Consider the following 21072-nt stretch of genomic DNA (forward strand, 5'->3'; position numbering starts at 1 on the left):
TATTTCTAATTTCCAAAACGTTTACTCGTGGTCAACTACATCTCAGAGGCAAATATTATACTTTTACTCCACTACAATTATTTGAAATCTTTATTACTAGTTACTTTGTAGATTTTGATTATTATTGCCACCCTATATACATTTCGGCCATTTGAAAATAGCCGATCTACAAGCTCACAATGTGTTGCAATGTGACACATTGTGATCTTGTAGATCATGCTATTTTGAAAAGATGTTTATCCATTTGAAAACTTGAAATGGGACATTCTGCATCATGCATACTTTTACTTTAGGTACTTTATGTACATTTTCATGCCAATACAAATGTACTTTTACTCAAGTACATTTTGAATTCCAGACTTTCTCTTGTAACGGAGTATTGCAGTATTGATACTGTTACTTAAGTATTAAACAAATGTAGTACTTTTCCCCCCACTGGTGACAGTGTGGGACTGCAAAGGGTTAACATCTGTTTCACTCCGTGCAACAAACAGATTACGTAACATGGTCTGGCAGACATTCCAGAGGTGTTGCACCTTGGACAGAGACGAAGAACAACGCTGTCCGAAGGCAACCTGAAAGACAAGGTACTGGAAGACATATAGTTACTATAAGTTATATAGTACAGATGATATGCTACAGTACATATACAGTAGATATTACCGGTTAGTATAGTCAGTGGTGTAAAGTAACTAAGTACATGGACTCAATAAAGTAAAATGTTTTACTTTTTTTTACTGGAGTATTTCCTATTGTCAGTACTTCTACTACTTCTACTCCACTACATCTCAGAGGCAAATAGTGCGCTTTTACTCCACTACAATTATTTGAAAACTTAGTTACTAGTTACTTTGTAGATTTTTATTTTTATTATTATTATTATTACAAAACATACATTAACCCCTTCAGCCCTATATACATTTTGGCCATTTGAAAATAGCCGATCTACAAGCTCACAATGCGTCGCAATGCGATGCATTGTGAGCTTGTAGATCTGCTATTTTCAAAAGATTTGTATACATTTGAAAACTTGAAATGGGACATCGCGTACTTTTACTTTTGGTACTTTAAGTACGTTTTGAAGACATGTGAGTACTTTTCCCACCACAGCTTATGCTGCACATTGTTGTTTTTAATCAAATCAAGCTGTTTGCATTTAGAGCAAGTTTCCTCCTTTTCTGGTAAACAGCCTCACAGTGTTCAGTGTGACAGAAAAGTTGGCTGTAATTTTAGTCATATTTCAGTCTTTTGAATAATATTGCATTTAGTTTTAAACATATTTTAATAATCTGAAATGTTTTAGTGTAGTTTTAGTTCATTAAAGATGTGGTGCCATGGTTTTGCACTTTTTCTGTTTTTCATGTGTCTAAGAGGTTGATAGACCTTCATTAAGCCCCCTGGTGGTGTTTTTATGGTGTTTTATGTCTTCTCTGACTATTTTGAGTTTCTACCTGGAGGCTGAAACCTTGAGGGTCAAACGTGCCAATAGAAAAACAGCCCTTTAGTGACATAGTAAAAATGTACCCTCCCCCTCATTATCATAACACAACAGGTGTGGGCATGAGGAGGAGGAGGAGGGATTAGGACAGGTGGGTGGTGCTTAGGTGGTGGAGGAGGTGCTAAGGTGAGAATCAGATATACTTAATTAACTGGACATAAAAACATAATTTTAACAATTTCTGTACACTTTTTTGAAAAAAATCTTCCTCCTAGTATAACCATAATATCCATAATACCATAATAATATATATAATACCTGATGATTATGTTTTAGGGGGGGAAGAAATCACTGAAAATCACGGCACCCCGTCTTTAAATATCATTATTATTACATTTCTACAGTTTATTTAGTCGAGAAAAATCGATTTTCGCAGGCCGTGATGGCGTCTTTTATATTTAGCTGCATGCCGAAAATAGCCGATCTACAAGCTCACAAGCTTGTAGATCGTCTATTTTCAGAGCGAGACACCAAGCATAACATTTCTAAGCCCAACTTGATCTCTTCTCCACTAGTCCCTCCCTAATATTTTAGATTGTATTTGTTATTATAAAAATATACGTCTTGTTTTTTATTTGTTATTTGTTTTAATTGTCAGTATATTTAGTCATAGTTTTAGTCATTATAGCTTTGTGTTTATTTTGTTGTCGTCAGTGAAAAAAGGTAGTCGACCAACATTTTTCTTCATAGTTTTAGTCGGCAAGATTAACAAGAACATCTTATCCTTAAGTAAAGGTATCAATACCACGATATAAAAAGGCCTGTATTAAAAAATATATATATTTGAGTAAAAGTGCGAAAGTATTGGCATCACAATATACTCAAAGTACCAAAAGTGAACGTACTCATTATTGTCAAAACGTCTCAATCCTTTCAAAAAAGAGCAGATCTACAATCTCACAACGCGTTGCATCACAAAGACCTTGTAGATCTGGTATTTTTTGAATAAGTGAAAAATGGGGAAAAATGTGAGAACCTTTTACTTTGGTCCTGTAAATGTATGATGATGCCAATACCTTTGTAGTTCAACTCAAGTACATGTCTTCAAAGGTAGGGTAAGTGATTTACTGTGGTTAAAATAAGTGTTAAATAGCTCTATATTCTGATAGTACTCATTGCTATAGAGTGTTTGTTCAGTAAAAGGAGTCTCTCATGTCTCTCCAGCTCTTTATTAAACAGAACATGCATTTTCAGTGCTCTCTCCTGATTGGCTTAAATGTTGTCACCTACAGTACAGTACCTGAAAATGTAGGCCTACTATATTCTGTTTACTAAAGAGCTGGAGAGGAGAGACCCCTGTGACCGAACATAAGCTCTGTAGCAATGATTACTATCAGAATATGGTACTTTGAGTACTTAGAAAAGCGCCATAAAAATGCAATTCATTGTTATTATTACTTTAACCTTTTAACGAAAACAAAAAAAATACCAAAATATATCACTTACCCTACCTTTAATACAGGCCTTTTTTTTTTTTTACTTGAAAACAGAGTATTTCTTTTACTGTGGTATTATTGATACTCTTTTACTTCCTGGCAGGTAAAATGGTGGAGCTGACTCATATGATCGACAGTGAGGTGTTTTTGGCGTTCTCCACGTACGCCACCGTGGTCGTTGTGAAGATGATGCTGATGTCACCCCTCACTTCCTACTTCCGCCTGACCAAGAAGGTAGGCCTACCACACTTTTCTTTTTTTACCAGTGGTGTAAAGTAACTAAGCACATTTACTCAAGTACTGTACTTATGTACAATTTTGAGGTATCTTTACTTTACTGGAGTATTTCCAATTGTCAGTACTTTTACTTCTACTCCATCTCAGAGGCAAATACTGTACTTTTACTACACTACAAGTATTTGAACACTTTAGTTGCTAGTTACTTTGTAGATTTTGATTATTATTACAAACATACATTACCCACTTCAGCCCTATATACATTTCGGCCGTTTGAAAGTAGCAGATCTACAAGCTCACAATGTGTCGCGATGCATTATAATGCATTATAGACTCGACCTTTAACCCTCTAAGACCCGGATATATTTGTACTTGCAAAAAAAATGTTTAAACCTTTCAGATGGTCTTGTAGGAGTATTTTGAAGAGGAAAATATAATGTTTTTCAAAAAAAATGTTTTGGTAAGCTTTATGCTTGTATGCAAATGTTGACATTTAGTAACGTTGGGTCCATCAGGTAGCAAAATTTCCTATAGGCCATTTTTATGGATAACATGGCAAATGTGTAATTACTTCACTAAAGCAACTTAATGATTCATTTATATGGTTTATTATTTGGCCTCAGATCAATTATGAATAATATTTGGCCTCAGAACAGTATACACTATGAATAATAACACCAATAAGCCATATTCTTAAATCAATTTTATTAAAAGAACAAAATGAAAATCAGTACAATATATGTAGTAAAGAAACCTAATAACCTAAACCATTGTCAGTGATCACACAATACTGCCTGGCCAACTCACTGATTTGCATTGATAAAAGGATGCAAACTGATCTCCACCCAATATGAACCTGCACATTCCTGACAATTAACACCTGCTCTGCAAAATGAGACAGGCACCCCCAATCACCCGCTGGGCAGTGTCGAAGCAAGCTTCATGACGACATCCCCCGACAAGCCAAGTTCAGATTTGGCTCGTACGCCATCGATGCTCCCTTGGTAAACGTCAAAGTCACAGATGACGCCACTGATCCCCGTTCTGACCCACACTTTGAAGCCCCAGGGGTGTGGCTTGCCTCTCATGTACTGCTTGATGGAACTGAATCTTCCCTTGAATGGAATCATCATCTCATCCACAGAGTTGTGCTCTTCTGGAACCACCTGTAGGCACTTCTCTCTGAACAAATCCAGCCATGGTCGGAGTTTCCAGAGTTTGTCCTTCTTGTCCTTCTCTGGCACGGTCAACTTGTCAAGTTGTCAACCAGATGTAACGAGGTCAACAAAGACTGAAATCGGTTGCGTGGTATCACATCAGCTACAGACGCGTTTTGTGTGTCTGCTTCCCAGTACATCCGGCATCCATTCATTTGAGAAAGGCCCATTCTCAAATACATCCCAAACATTTGCTCAATTTCTTTTGGACTTGTGTTGACTGATGTTCCTTTTGTTTGAAGGCTGTAAATGTTTGTGTTCGTTGTGAGAGAGTCAATCATGTCTTTGGAAAAAACTGGCGGAAGTACTGCAGTGGTGTTTGGATAGAACTCACATCTTCAGAGGTCAGAGGTGGGCCAAAAAAGTCTGTATTAGGGCTGATGAAGTCCTTCTTCAGCCACTGATATCTTGAATCACGGCGATGAGCGGGTTTGGTCAGTTGGGGCAGCTGAATGTCTGCTGGGCGGTCAGTGGGTTCACTGGGTGGTTGGTTTTCTTTGGACCCCACGCCACAGTCCTCTTCATCTGACTCTTCATCAGTCTCATTGATGTCTATGTCAACATCACTCTCTCCGTTCATCACGATATCCAGAACATCCCTTGCTGTGAAGCGAGGCCCTTTCTGTTGTTGTGGCATTCTGAAATGAAATAAAGACATACCATTAGTACATTTAGTATATATATATATATATATATATATATATATATATATATATATATATATATATATATATATATATATATATAGTAATGTAAAATACACATATAACTGTTTAAATCTATTGTGAAAACTATATATAAGGCTGAACAGTAGCAGTTGAACCCTTGTATTTTTTGCAACCAAGAGGGCCCGACGTTGACCAAAAGCAACAAGTATGAATCATGCTCTAATTTAAATTAGGGACATATATTTCACAATAATAACATATATACATGTTCTAGACATTGTAATGTTCACCCAAAAAATTATTACAGGCATATTACTTACGTTTTTGTGAGGAATATCTTCCAGAGAAAAAAGAGATATGTTCCAACAGAGAATTTTCAAGTTGTGATGATTCCTGCCTCTGTGGGGGGTATTTATATGCAAATATCCTGGCCAATGGCATTGTAAGACTAAACAATAGGACCCAATGAGGATTTAGAGGTGAAAAAATAACAGAAAAACAAATTATTTAAACTCCTTTCTTTATAAAATATAATTGTTGCTCTAAAGCATCTCTGGGTCTTAGAGGGTTAAGTAAAGTGTTACCCATTCGTTCATCTTTATTGCCTTAGCCATTATTCTATTTGTTACCTTTTTTTAGATTAATCGAAGAAATCGAGAAGCCCTTCTTATTTTATTTTAACCCTAAAATACTGAAAATAGCCAGTCTACAAGCTCACAACACGTTGCATCGTGGAGTGGTGTGAGCTTGTAACTCGCTATTTTCACCATTTTGACATTTTTGCCTGATTATCCCCAAACAGGGATAGGTTATTTTATTAGGCCTACATAATCAGATTTTTTTTTAAGTCATTGTTCTTACATTTATAATAGTAATTACAAAAACAAGTTGACATCTGGTTTGAAATGACCAAACCTGCCTATCTATGATGTCACTGGTAGGTAGGTTTCTGAACTATCCACAATGACACCAATGACACAGAGTGAGTAGATGGAAATTGTGCCGTCTTTAACCCATTAAAACCGGCATCTGTGTAACCACTTTAACCATTATTTTATACGTTGGCTATTCAAAAATAGCAGATCTACAAGCTCATATATGTAGCTATGAGCTTGTAGATCTGCTATTTTTTTCAAATCTTGATATTTTTTTCAAATCTTTGAATATACATATATATTTTTTAAAATTGCTTCTGGGGGGTCCCTGGAACAACATATTTTGAGATGGGGGTCCGCAACCAAATCATTTTGGGGTCCTTGACATGGAAACCACTGATTATAGCAACATAAGTTAGGATTTAGAAGACATTTGTAGAATCCCTTAGAAACAAACATTTGAGTTATAAATGTTAATATATATATATACTAGACCATACCCGTTGGGGAATATGAGCACCCAAAGTGTGCAGTTTGGCTTATGCGCTGAGAACAGAGAGTTTATCAGGGATCGAAAGTGAGTTTGTACTGTGTAGTCCATTGGTTCTCAAAGTGGGGTACGGGGACCCCCAGGGGTACTTGAGGCAGTTCCAGGGGGTCCCCAGCCAACTAAATGATGGATAGGAACCAAATGCACCCTTATGGTTCTGTAACTCTGAGAGTGTACAAATGGAACCAAATGGACCCTAACGGGTCCATTTGGTTCCATTTGCACACTCTCAGAGTTAAATTAACATTGATTTTATAATATAAATTCAGGCCCCAGGTATAAATGCCATTAAATGGGGGTCCGTAGCCTAATACATGTCAAACTGGGGGCACTTGACATTAAAATGGTTGAGAATCACTGCTAGAAAGCCGTATAAACCTTCTCTTATTGGGGTCCCTGGCTTATCTTTTCAAATGGGGGTCCGCGGGCTAATAAGTGTCAATTTGGGGGTCCTTGACATGAAAAGGTTTGAGAACCACTGGTGTAGTCAGTCGTGTGTACACACACACGGGTGCACATCCCGTCGTGGAGGCACAGAACAAACCCGCGCATATAACAGGCGGAGCCGTCGGCCGTCGCGAGCGCGCACAAACACAGAGACACACACACACACACACACACACACACACACACACACACCACGGTACATCCATGCGGCCCGTCGCCCGAACACACACGGGCGATCATCTCCCCCCCAGCCACACGCACACACCACGGAGGCACGATGCTACTCCTCCCCCCCGTCCCCCCCGTCGTCGCAAACACACACACACACACACACACACACACACACACACACACACACACACACACACACACACACACACACACACGAAACACAGCAGAGTTTTTGACGCACACACGCTCACTTTTAGATCCAGTCCTATTTTAAAAGTCTGCGTATGGGGGATGCGCGTATCCGCGCGCCTGGTGTAGCCGGTGTCATTGATAATCAATTGAATCTAAACAAACGGTACGCACAACGCATACGCTCACTTTGAAAAGTCTGGTGTGTACTGTGTAGATCCGAGCGGCCGTAGAGTGCACTGAAAGAGTGTGCAGGGTCTATGCTGCAGCCTGGTGTTGCCATGTCCGCGTATTGTAAGGGCTTTAGTGGCGATATTGGTGGTATTGTGTTTTGGCGTGGTTGTGAAAGTGCAGGTGGGTGTGGGGACGCGTTGTGAGCTTGTAGATCGGCTGTTTTCCAAGAGGCAAGGTATATGCGTGAAGGCGCTTCGTTTGGCCTTCTTTTCATATTGTAGGGTTCGTTTGGTTTGGCCTCGTTTTCATAGACCTTGCTGCTTGTTTCTCTCGCGAAACCTGGCAACGACGCATGCGATCAAGAGTCCCCCAAACGAAGACACCACCACCACCACCGTGAGGTTACTAGAATTATAGGAGGATATACATATATATCTAACTATATAAATGGCGAGCAACTTCCGCACCCTCGGTGGTGACACCCCACAGCTCTGTTATCGAATAAACAACGCACCGCCAGACCACATGTCGCCTACTGACTCGCCACGGCGGCCGCGATGAATTTACGCCTCGCGTAGGGGACATCTCACTGCTCACTACACCGTTTCCACCGCGCAACATAATTAATTCTACTCACCAAATGTCGGACAAAACGGAAGGGGAGACAGCTTCGTACCGTTTACCGTGCGCACGACCTCATCACCACAACAGCAGCCAGCCGCTGCGGGGGTTTTTTCCTTTTTTTCCAAACTTTTTTTTTGGTCACCATTTTCTCCAGGCACCATGTCTGGTGTAACGTCGGGTGTTTCTTTTCACCAGCCAATCACCTTTCACGTTGCCACGGCCGTTGCCACGTCGCGCTGACGTACGCTAAACAAGCGCTGCCGTGCGCACAATGCAAACGAGCCCAAAGGCGCGCAAAAATAAGCCGACCATTGCTTAGACACACAGTCAGACCTGGCAACGCAGCCTACGCCAATCATGTGTGAGAGATCTACAAGCTATGGGGCAGAGACGCCACCGTATCTTAGCAACAACTACAGCGCTCACTCTCATTTGTCGTGTCACGCTAAGAGCAGTCTCCAGACAATGGCATCGCAGACAGCTTGCTGTTACTGCTGTAGCCATCACAGGCAGTTGCAGCACGACGGACAGGGCGCTGTGATAGCTGCCATGTCGCTAACGCTAACCTGGTTGTCATGCCTGCAGCGGCTGTGCAATCACTTTGTCAACAATGCACGTTCGTGTGGTGAATGTCTATATTGCTGCTCAGTTCGTCCATTGTACATGGTGTATGTTTGTGTGTGTCTTCTGGAGAACTATGTAGCTCCACAGCAACTACAGTAACTAACGTAATGGCAGGACCGCCCCGTGCAACGCATGTTACGCTGCATTATGGTCATGTAGTAATTTCAGATAATTTCGCTCCGATTACAGCAGTGTTTATCAACCCTTTCACGCCGCCCCCCCCCCCCCCCCCCCCAAATACACGTACTTGATCTGGGCCCCCCCCATTCTGTTTGACTCCGTTCCACAAGTAAATATTGTGAAAATAGCCGATCTACAAGCTCGAAACGCCTCACGTTGACAGGCTTTGTAAGCTTGGAGATCGGCTATTTTCTACATGATTGCCTCTTTCTTACATTCTTTGCCAATGTCGCCCATGTTTTCATAGCATAGTTTATTGACTACTTCTGTTGCAGAAATGGCCATTTCCTTTACTTTCGGTTTTTTATTGTCTCCGCCAGGCCGAAAGGCATGGCGCAAGACTATGTTTCACCCCCTGTCCGTCCGTCTGTGATAGCTAATCTCTCACATCGTTGACTTGATCGCAGCAAAATAACAGCCCGATGTGGACAGTCAGTGAGAGCTGCATAAACGACGTAAAATGTTTCAAAAGGAGTCTGTACGACTGTCGATAAATGAACACATGACGTCGGTGGGAGAGGACATGTGTCTTTTGGACAAACAGCAGCGTGGTGCTGATGTTTGTTGTGTGAAGCAGCTTAATGTCAGAGTGTTTGTGTTGGAGCGCCTCAGTGCGGCTGCAGAGTTCATGTGCAACCTCTTCCAGAGAGACACAGAGACACTAGAAACTCTGCTGGGGAAAAAAAACACTGCTGGGCATTGACTTTCCTATGGACATTGATCTACACACTGCAGGTACATCTGCTACACACACAACATCAAACTACACACTGCAGGTATGATGCAGCGTTTGCATTACAGCCAGCATGCCAGCGTAGTTCCCATATGGTTTCAAGGTGGGCTAAACCATATGGACCCCATGTCAGCAATGTCAGCGGCATCCACTTCAGTCCCAACTGCGATGCCCATGCAGGCTATAAGTAGCTTCTACCTGCCCCTTAGGTGGGCCCCAACTAGCCATGTTTATGTGGGACCAAGGCGGGTCCTAACTGGGTTTGCCCATGCAGGCTTTAACTGGCTTCTACCTGGGCCCTAGGTGTACCCTAACCAACCACAGTGCAGTGCCCATCGCTCCAATTGTTGTGACGTCAGGGCTCTCACTACTGCACATTGGTGGAGGAGGAGGGGCCGCAGGGCCACCGCACACATCGCTGAACCAATGGTAGCCCACGGATGTTTCCTCTGTGGATTTACAATCTGCCCCTCTATGCCACATATCATCCGCACTACAGGGTCTTCACTGACCGAGCCACGGCCCCACTGACCCTCATGACGCGACGCCACTTAAACGTGCGGCAGCATGCGCTGGGTTGCCAGGTTTGCACAGCCTGCGCCAGAAACAAGCAACCACCTTCATGAAAAAAAAAAAAACACCGAAATGGTCCGCAATGTTCCAGGGGTGTCCCCGCGCGTCCCAACACTCCACAGGGGGTCAGTGGACCATCAGGGGGTCCGCGGACCCCCTGTGGACCCCCTGAAACATAACAAATATTATTTCTTCACATTTTTTCCTTTTTCAAAAAAACATTTCCACACTTTCACTCCGGCGATTTGGGTCCCCCAATATACACACGGCCACGCTGGGCCCCGTGCGCGGCTGGGGTTGAGGGGGGCGTAGCCCCCCGAAACTCTAGTATATATATATATATATATATATATATATTCAAAGATTTGCACACATTTTCACGATTTTTCGGGAAAAAAAACAGATCTACAAGCAGATCTACAAGCTCATAGCACGGCACTCGTGCCGCGCTATGAGCTTGTATATCTGCTATTTTTGAATAGCCAAAGTATAAGTAATAATGGTTAAAGTGGTTAAAATCTAAAATGACAGATTTCCCGGTCTTAATTATTTGAAGATGAGGTTGAAAATGGGTGAAGTGCTCCTTTAACTTAAATTCGGAGGGCCGGGTTTTAAAACACATGACATTTCATTTCAGTTTACATGGACAACTTGACCTCTTCTTCTTCTGTGTGACGTCTTGTCTCCAGGTCTTTGCGAACGTGGAGGACACCAGGTTAGTGTCCCCAGAAGAGGACAAGAAGATGGTCCGCGTGGATCCGGACGTGGAGCGTGTACGAAGGTACGATTCCTCTCCGATTGTTGTCTCCGTAATTTACGAATGCAACTAATTCGTCCATTAAGACCGGGAATGCATCTGTGTCATTTTAAGATTTATTTGGCTATTCAAGTGCCGCAATACGAGCTTGTAGATCTGCAAATATTTTTTTAATCGTGGAAAATTGTGGGTCTTTGAATATATATATTTTTTTAAAGCAAACTCAAATCTTTGCTTCTGGGATTCTACAAATGTCTTCTAAATCCTAACTAATCATATAATTATTTTGTTCAAGGGACCCCCCAGAAGTTAAAAATGTTCGCTTTACAAATATATATATTAAAAGATTTGCACACATTTCCAAGATTTTTCAAAAATAGCAGATCTACAAGCTCATAGCACGGCACTGAGTGCCGGCACGCAAGCTTGTAGAAAAATCTTAAAATGACCCACAGATGTGTTCCCGGTCTTAAAGGGTTAAATGAATGCAAGAAATGAGTGTCGCGCCTGGCACAGCCACCAGAGCAAGTTATGCTAGGGAACTCAGTGCAGTTGTTGGCTCGTTTACATCCACTCATCCAATCACACTCATTGTCTCCGCCAGGCCGAAAGGCATGACGAAAGAGTATGTTTTTCCCACTGTCCGTCCGTCCGTCCGTCCGTCCGATCTGTCTGTGACCAGCTAATCTCCGCCACCGTTGGCCCGGTCGCTGTGAAACTGTGCACACACACTCCCTGGATGCCACAGCAGAACCTCTGGCCCACATTTTTCAGATCAGCCTGTCATAGCGCCACCATGGGGCCGACTTTTGCAAAACAGATGTTTTGAAATTACCCCTACAGATTTCGTCCAAAGAACACGCAAATGGGTACACAGTATCTCTGTAGTCATGTGTCTCTGGACGATATTTCCTATTCCATCCTACTTGGCTAACATTGGCTTACAAAGTTTGCAGGATAGGGCCGTTTTGAACAAAATTCCTCAAATCATGAACACAGTGTGCAATTTCCGTGAAATTTTGCACGCATATTCCCACTAGGCCGAGGAAGAAATCCCACCCTTTTCACATTGGCCTGTTATAGCGCCACCAGCAGGTCTAATTTAGCAAAACACATTTTTGGAACAAAATACCTCAAATGAATACAGTGTCCAATTGCCGTGAAAGGCCTAAGAAGAAATGGCACCCTTTTCACATTGGCCTATTATAGTGCCACCATGAGGCCATAATAACCTACCTGACCAGGCGGAGACTTGTGCTCCGAGGAGCACTTTTTCTAGTTTCATTCTCAGACCGCTCTGTTTAAGCTGGAAGTTTGCACTTCTCATCCTGCTTGCTTTTGCTTCGCTCATGCTATAGGCTCTATGCACAGCAGCCATATTATCACTTCCTTCCCAGGTGTTACCAATGATACTAATGAAGGCTCTGTTCCATTTAGTGTAGCACAGTGGTTTCCACGACCCCCATAACTCTGAGAGTGTACAAATGGAACCAGGTTCCATTTGTACACTCTCAGAGTTACACACCTGTAAGGGGGCATTTGGAAGCCCATGAGGGTCCCTGGACCCCAACTGTAGACCCCCTGGTGTAACAGAGTGTTTCCAGTGAGCCAACATGCACAATATCAGCACCCTGTAGAGATGCGCGGATCGCGGTTTTAGCCGCGGTTGCCACAGTTAACCGCGGTTTAGGGTGGATTCGGGTCAATCAAATATAATTATTAATTAATATCGGATAAACCGCGGGTGAAATATTGTGGTAAATAAATTAATGACATCTAATATATAATATATATATCCATAAAATAGCTAAATCTCTGCGTGCTTGTGTCTGTGTGAGTGTGTAGAGCAGCCTCTGCGATGCGATCACAAAATGCATTGATTTAGCCTATGGAATGTCCGTGCGACGTGCGTCTTTTTTTAAACCGGTGCAGCGCTGACAGCAGAGCAGTGTGCTCTGTATGTTGGATGCCGCATGTATGCTGGATGCCTGTATGTTGGATGCCTCACAGAGTCTGTCTGTTCAGCGCAGCAGAGCAGTGCGCTCTGTATCAGCGAAGCACCGGTTTAAAAAAAAAAAAAAAGATGCACGCATTTTGTGATCGCATCGCACAACTAATACTAAAACTAACGGGGAATACCAGAAAATAATAATATTTTGACATACGGGAAAAACGGTTGGTGCGGATGCGGATATTTAAATTGGATAAAACAATTATTGCGGTTGGATAACAATCTGAATGTACAGACATGACCAGTGGTGAAAAGTATCTAAATACATTTACTTAGATCATAGTACTGTACTTAAGTAAAAATGTCAAACATTTTAGTACTTTTACTTCCGATAAGTATATTTTGATTCCAATACCTTTGTACTTTTACTCAAGTAACATTTTGAACACAGGCCTTTTACTTGTAACAGAGTATTTCTATATTGTGGTATTGCTACTTCTACCTAAGGAAAATATGTGAGTGCCTGATTGCCTCACTGAATTGCCACCGTTTCATTGCCACCCAGGCATGAAATGACACCATTTCATTGCCACCCCATGAAATGACAAATGTCCCCCTTTCTCCATGACAATGGACTTCTCACTGACTTTCCACTGAAGTGCCCACGGCATGCCCTTTGAAATTCTCAGATGTCACATCTGTAGCTGAGTATAAGAAACTGTAAAACCAAAATCGGTTGTTCAGCCATTTCATACTGCAGTAGAGCTTGCCTGACCGTAACTAGTAACTAAAGTTTTCAAATAATTGTAGTGGAGTAAAAGTGCAATATTTGGCTCTGAGGTGTAGTGGAGTAGAAGTCAAAGTATTCAAAATTGGAAATACTCAAAAGTACAAATACCTCAAAATTGTACTTAAGTACAGTACTTGAGTACATGTACTTAGTTACTTTCCACCATTGGAACAGACTGTGTCTGGGGTGGTGAATGTCCTTGACGATACGCTCAGCTTTGACCTCACAGCGCTTCTCTTGGAGGGAAGTACTACTCAAGGTTGCAAATTCTAGTTTGGTATTTTGAAAAGGTCTATATCCCTAGATAATATTTCAACATGATAGCCCTTCCCAAGTAGTAGCTTAGTCCCAGTTATCAGCCTTCAATGACACCAACCATAGATACAAAGAATGAAAAAATCGTCTAACCTTTTTTGAATAGAACATATGTCATACATACAGAGGGAAAAACAACATTATTCAATCTCTTTCTTTCACTTGTGAACCTTATGAACCGCACATGAACCTAGCATGCCTATTCTGGAGCAAACATTCAGCAAATGGCTTGTCTACAAGCTCACAACACCTCACGTTGTGATACAATGTGAACAGCATTTTCACTTTTGCGGGGTCACTCAAGTGCAACATTTGCAAATTCTAGTTTTGTATTTTGAATAGGTCTATATCCCTAGATGATATTTGATCATGATAGCCTTTCCCAAGTGGTAGCTTAGTCACAGTTATCAGTGAAGAAAGCGTGCCACTTTTTTTTTAACAGAACATGTCACACAGAGGAACACAAAAAAAACTAGAAAAAGTGCTCCTCGGAGCACAGGTCTCCGCCAGGTCAGCTAGGTTATTATGGCCTCCTGGTGGCGCTATAATAGGCCAATGTGAAAATGGTGCCATTTCTTCTTAGGCCTTGCACGGCAATCGGACATTGCATTCATGATTTGAGGCATTTAGTTCCAAAAATGTGGTTTGCTAAATTAGACCAGCTGGTGGCGCTATAACAGGCCAATGTGAAAAGGGTGGCATTTCTTCCTCGGCCTAGTGGGAATGTGTGTGCAAAATTTCACAGAAATCGCACACTGCGTTCATGATTTGAGGAATTTTGTTAAAAACGGACCTATCCTGCAAACTTTAGAAGCCAATGTTAGCCAAGTAGGATAGAATATGAAGTATCGGACACATCGGACTGTGTACCGATTTGCGTGATTTTTGAACAGAATCTGAAGGAGTAAGGGAAAAAAATGTGTTTTTCAAATCTCAGCCTCCTGGTGGCGCTCTAAAAGGCATATGTAAAAAATGCACGGCTTTTCCTTGGCCTCTAAGGAGTGTGCATGCAAAGTTGCACGCAGATCGGTGCAGTTATATTCTAAAAACGTGAATCGGCCTGTTATAGCGCCACCATGAGGCTGATTTGAAAGTTTTCAAGTGACAATTCTTCCTGGGCCAAGTGGGAATGTACGTGGAAAATTGCACGGAAAGTGCATGTTGCGTTCATGATTTGAGGCATTTTGTTCAAAATGAACCAATCCTGCTAACTTTGGAAGCCAATCTTAGCCAATCAGGATGGAATATGGAAAATCGGACAGATCCGTGTTGATCACATGGCCATAGAGATACTGTGTACCGATTTGTGTGTTATTTGAAGAAAATCTGTAGGAGTAAAATAAAAAAATGTGTTTTGCAAAAGTCGGCCTCATGGTGGCGCTATGACTGGCTGATCTGAAAAATGTGGGGCAGAGGTTCTGCTGTGGCATCCAGGGAGTGTGTGTGTGCAGTTTCACAGCGATCGGGCCAACGGTGGCGGAGATTAGCTGGTCGCAGACAGAAGGACGGACGGACGGACGGACGGACGGACGGACGGAGGGAGGGTAAAACATACTCTCTCGCCATGCCGAGACAAAAAGTTCTCTCTTTCATTCACTTCAATAATAATAATAATAGCTTGAATTTATATAGCGCCTTTCATAAACCCAAGGACGCTTTACATCAAAAACAATGAACAACTAACAGACAAACAAACAAAACAACAAACAACTAAGCCATAAGCCTGAGAGAAGTGTCTTTTCAAGGCAGCCTTAAAAGAGTCCAGTGTTGGAGCATGGCGAATTCCTATTGGGAGAGAGTTCCACAGGGTGGGGGCTGCCACACTGAAGGCTCTGTCCCCGAAGGTTCACTTGTTTGCCTTGGGGACAGAGAGGAGGTCCAAGTCTGTGGACCGCAGGGTCTGTGACAGAGTCGGGTTTATAGGCCAGGTACAGGACTACTTTGCAGATAATGTGGGGAGATAATGGCAAAAAAAATGAATGTCCTAAAAAAGTATTAAAGCTACTCATTTGAAAAGGCTATCATGTTTCAAAGTACTTATATGGACCCTACAAACAAAATGGTGCCAAAGAGATTTTGCCACCATACGTGTCCCTGACTTCTGGTCTGGCCCATGGACTAAAGGGAGAGGGGATTCAATTTGGGATGTGTTAATAAGCGTGGGTTGCTTTGATCTTACAGATGTCACCAGAACGATTTGGAGAACATCATTCCCTTCGTTGTGATTGGTCTGCTGTATTCTCTGACCGGACCGGATCTGTCCACGGCCCTGATCCACTTCCGGGTGTTTGCAGTGTCCCGGATCTGCCACACGGTGGCATACGTGAGCCCTCTGCCCCAGCCCAGCAGAGCCTTGAGCTGGATGACTGGCATGGTGGTCACCTTCTCTATGGCGTACAGGGTGCTCACTACTGCCACCTACCTGTAGAGATGCTTCAGTTGCAACGAAACATAAAACAAAAAGTTCTGAAATGTGTGTTTGCATTATTATATGTATTATTTTGCTATTGTAACGATGCTTCTTGGCAATAACTTGTATACCGTTGGAACGCCTGTGCATTTCCCTTTTAAATGGAGTATGTGGGTTGTACCCATGGACAAAAAATATATATATTATTCTTATTCTGCTGCTATTGTCTCTTGTTTTGAGTTTCCAGGCTGTGACCCCCAAAATAGTCATATTTGAACTGGAAACCCCCCAAAATAATCATATCTGAACTGGGGACCCCTCACCCTGACAAGCACCTGGAGTTGTAGGAGTTGAGGCATTACATTTAGTTTGACTCGGTTTCACAGATAAATATTGTGAAAATAGCAGATCTACAAGCTCTCGCAACGCCTCGCGATGTTTGCCTCGTTCTTATATTATTTGACAATTTGGCCAATGTTTGAAAGTATAGTTTGTTGATTTATTTTTATGTCTTTTTCTTTTCTTTCTTTTTTCCATTTTTGAGGAATTGAAAAGGTCTTAAAAGTTGTCACTACACTGTCACACTGGTGAAAATGTTATAAAAACTAAAATAAAAACTAAGCTAAGATGCCCAAAACTATGACTAAACATACTGACAATTTCTTCAACAAATAAAAACTAGATGAAACTGTTAGGGAGGGACTAGTGGAGAAGAGATCCAGTAGAACTAAGACAAGTCATCATGGCAGGGGTGCTGCAGCCCGAAAATAGCAGATCTACAAGCTGCAGCGCGTTGTGACCTTGTAGATCGGCAATTTCCGGCACACAGTTAAGTATAAATCTGGCATTACGACGCAATCAAGGCCTGCCAAAATACATTTTAGTCGACTAAATCTACTGCATATTTAGTCGACTAAAACTGGACAAAAACTGTAACATTTCAGATGACTAAAATATGACTTAAACTAAATGGGATTTTTTTCCAACACTGCTGCGTAGTAAGCAGCTGTTTACAGAACTTTATGCTGACGTTCTTCAACTTGGACGCTCACTTAATTTATCGTTAACGTTATAATTGATTGTGAATGAGAAAAAAAACACATTCATCACACTTCTAGCACTCTCACAATTCTAGCACTCTCACACTCCTAGCACTCTCACATTGCTGCTAGGCTAGCACTCTCACACTCCTAGCACTCATATCACACTCCTAACATCACAATAAGAAATATCACATACCACCCTTTCAATCGTCACAATAATGCCATCTGGACAGAACGAGAAAAACATCACTTTAGGAGGAGTTAAGTAAAAGTACCAATACTGCAATATAGAAATGCTCTGTTACAAGTAAAAGTCCAGAATTCAAAATTTACTTGAGTAAAAGTACAAAAGTATTGGCATAAAAATGTACTTGAAGTGCCAAAAGTAAAAGTACTAAAATGTCTGAAAATAGCAGATCTACAAGCTCGCACCGTGATCGCTATTTTCAAATTGCCTAGGTATAAAATAGGGCTAAAGTGGTTAATGTATGTTTTGTAATATAATCATTTATACCTGAAAAGTAACTTGTAAGTTAGTTTTCAAATAATTGTAGTGGAGTAAAAGCACAAGATTTGACTCTGAGATGTAGTGGAATAGAAGTAAAAGTATTGGAAATTGGAAATACTCAAGTAAAGTACAAATGCCTCAAAATTGTACTTAAGTACAGCACTTAAGCAAATTTACTTAGTTACTTTCCACCACTGCTTATTTGTAAACTAAAAGACGCGTCCCTTATTAAACTGATAAGGGACACACTTTGTTCCTTATTTTTGGGAATCAATCAATGATACACATCTTACAAGTTCAAACAGCTCATATACATATACTATAATACAGGTTATTAAAAACTCAAATCCCTAGACATAGCAAACCGGACCTTTTTTTCTGTCCACACCAAATCTCTTCGCCAAAAATAGCAGATCTACAAGCTCACAGCGTGTCACGTTATGGGTGTTCACTCTCCATTCCGACATCTCACCACTCCGACTAGTGGCTTCCGTGTGCGGTTAGAGTTAGGGTTAGGGAATGGTTAGGGTCGGACTTCAGTGCTAAGCCTTTTTAGAAAGGTCATCCTTTCAGAAAAAGGCAGAGCAAGGAATTTTTGCTCTCGCCATCTTATTTTTGAAAGAAAGTCTTTTTGGGATCCTGCTACTCTTTAATTTTAAGGTCCATATAATTTCACATTCTGTTTAATTAAGTATTCCTTTAGACTACATTCTAAATCTTTGCCCTAAGCCCCTTTTGGCTGTTACCCCTTTCCTGGAGGGAGGGGGGGAAAAACATTTTTTTCCAATTAGGGTTAACCATTTCACCTTTCTTTAAGGTTTAGGTTTTTGGGCATGTTTACAATTTATAATATGAAATAGAAATGCCAGTGAACTTTGTGAGAAATGTTCACTGGGGACTGTGCATGGCAGGTAAGTCCAGTCATCCTGAGTCCCACCTGGACCGCATACCAAAAAATCATCCATAATGTCATTATAAGAATGGTACAGGATTAGGACTCAATAAAAGATTTAAGAGAACAAATACAGTTATGGACCATGACGGAGGCGCGCCGACTCAGCAGACCTTGAGGCCGAGGAGTTGCGCCCGAGCGCCTCCAGGCGCGAGTGCCCGCAACGACCGGCCGAAGGGCTGCTAGTCGACTCAGCGCCGTCCGAGTTATGTACCGATAGGGACAGAATCGTAAATGATGTTTGTGGGGACTGCGTGTACCCCAACTAACCTTCCCTGTGACTACTGGTCAATAGTGTGTCTTTGTTGGGACTGATACAATTCTCCATTTCTGCTACAGGGGTTGGGGTTAGAGTAATGAGGGCCTTAACCCCTTTTAATTTTAAGGTCCTTATTATTTCACATTTGTTCATCTAAGTCTTCCTAGGTCCATTGTTTGATTGTGTGTGTCTTGGCCCACTTAGTCCTTTTGAAGGCTTGAGTGGGCATTTGGGTTGATCACCCTCACACCTATTTGGGTCTTTAAGCTATGGGTCAGGGAGAAGCCCCTTGCCTTCCCCTAGGGTCGTTGACGTGTCTGTGATTGTCCTTAATGGTCGGGTGTTATTCCTCCTTTCTCTGGTGGGTCTTTGTTCTTTTAGTTCTCTAAGTACCTGGTGGTCTCTTTGTGTGTTTCTGTGAGTTAATTTGGGTGAATTAAGAAGGGTTGGTTTGTGTGTTTCTGGTGTTTGTCATATTCAGTCCTTCTGGAAAAATTGTGTCCAATCTTTTTATCCATTGTCTTTCGTTATATTGTCTCTGTCCATGCTCTAAGCCAGTGACTTTTAGGGAGTTTATTCCATGTGTCATAAAGTGTTGAACAATTATCAAATTGGTCTTCTTGCCATTGTTTATATTATATCTATGTTGGTTTAATCTGGTGGCGATTGTGTTTTGTGTTTCACCCACATATTGAAGGCCACACTTGGTGCAGGTGATTAAGTAAATACAGTTTTTAGTGTTAGCCTGCATTCTTTGTTTAATGCCAAACACTCTTTTGTTGTGCCTGTTGGTTACCATTTGGGCTGTTTTAAAGTAATCTGGTCTCTTGTTAGTTGGTCTATTCGTTCCTTTAAGAGTGCTGTGGACTAGGTAATCTTTGAGGTTCTTGTTTTTCCTATAGGCTGAAATGATTTTACACCCATTTAAAAGTGTGTTTCCTCTGTTTTGGAAATTTCTTTTTATCCTGGTGTTGGCTAATTTGCTTTGTGAGGAGTAGGTAGTGACCAAGGCCAGTTTTGGGCCCTGGTATTTTTCCTTTACTTCCAGAAAGGTGTCTTGGGCTTTTCGTAGGAAGGTCCTTGTGTAACCTCTTTTTCGTAGGGCGCAGAATAAGATCTTGCAGGCTGTCTTAAAATCCTGTTCTTGTGTGCAGATTCTATGGAATCGTAGTAGCTGTGATTTAACAATCCCTGTGTAACAGTGTGGTGGGTGGAATGAGGTTTTATGTAGGAGAGCGTGAGTGTCTGTTTCTTTAAAGTAGACTTTGAGATCTAACTTTCCACTGGTGTTAAACAGTGGGCCCTTGAAGACGGTTACATCCAAGAAATCTATTTTGTTTGTGTCTGTGACAAATTTTATAGTGATGGATCGGTGGTGTGTGTTTAGAACTTTAATAAAGTCTTCAAAATCCTCCTTGGAGTGTTCCCAAATCCCAAAGATATCATCCAAGAATCTAAAATAGTGGGTTGGTTTTAGAATACATTTTTTTAAAGCTGTGTTTTCCCACATTGCCATGTAGATGTTCGCGTAGGATGGAGCAAACCGTTTTCCCATGGCTGTGCCCTTTGTTTGTAAATAAAACTTATTGTTAAATTCAAAGTCGTTCTTGGTCAGATTAAGACTTAATAATTCTAATAATTCAGCATCTGGCCGCCCCCTATCTGGATATTTGTTGAAAATATCTTTCACTGCTTTTAATCCTGCAGCTGTCTCAATGTTGGTATATAAGCTGTCAATATCAATTGAGAATAAAAAGGCCGCTTGTGGCATTGTTATTTTCTTGATTTTTTTTCATAAGTGTCTTTCACGTAGCTCGGATGTTGGGTTGAGAGGGGGTTCAGAAAATATTCAATAAATTCTGCTGTCTGATAGGTTTCACTGCCACAGTCA

The 21072-nt window shown here is 41.5% G+C and overlaps 1 protein-coding gene across 1 annotated transcript; it reads left to right on the plus strand.

Annotated features, from left to right (window-relative positions):
* The first annotated feature begins 530 nt into the window (after nt 1-530).
* On the plus strand, nt 531-16885 carry LOC311037587 (microsomal glutathione S-transferase 1-like). Its single transcript, XM_084046809.1, has 4 exons — nt 531-587; nt 3038-3168; nt 10886-10977; nt 16191-16885. Exons 2-4 carry the CDS (start codon nt 3043-3045, stop codon nt 16435-16437), a joined length of 465 nt encoding a protein of 154 aa, XP_083902935.1. The 5' UTR covers nt 531-587; nt 3038-3042; the 3' UTR covers nt 16438-16885.
* Nucleotides 16886-21072: the final 4187 nt, after the last annotated feature.

This window comes from Gymnoscopelus microlampas, assembly GCF_963454915.1.
Source record: "Gymnoscopelus microlampas genome assembly, chromosome: 21".
Classification (NCBI taxonomy): Eukaryota; Metazoa; Chordata; class Actinopteri; order Myctophiformes; family Myctophidae; genus Gymnoscopelus; species Gymnoscopelus microlampas.

Bases quoted from the DNA above. Each gene is read 5' to 3' on its own strand.
- LOC311037587 (XM_084046809.1), top strand. From the start codon at position 3,043: ATGGTGGAGCTGACTCATATGATCGACAGTGAGGTGTTTTTGGCGTTC. The intron at 3,169-10,885 runs GTAGGCCTACCA...TCTTGTCTCCAG, and splicing joins ACTTCCGCCTGACCAAGAAG to GTCTTTGCGAACGTGGAGGA. The intron at 10,978-16,190 runs GTACGATTCCTC...TTGATCTTACAG, and splicing joins GACGTGGAGCGTGTACGAAG to ATGTCACCAGAACGATTTGG.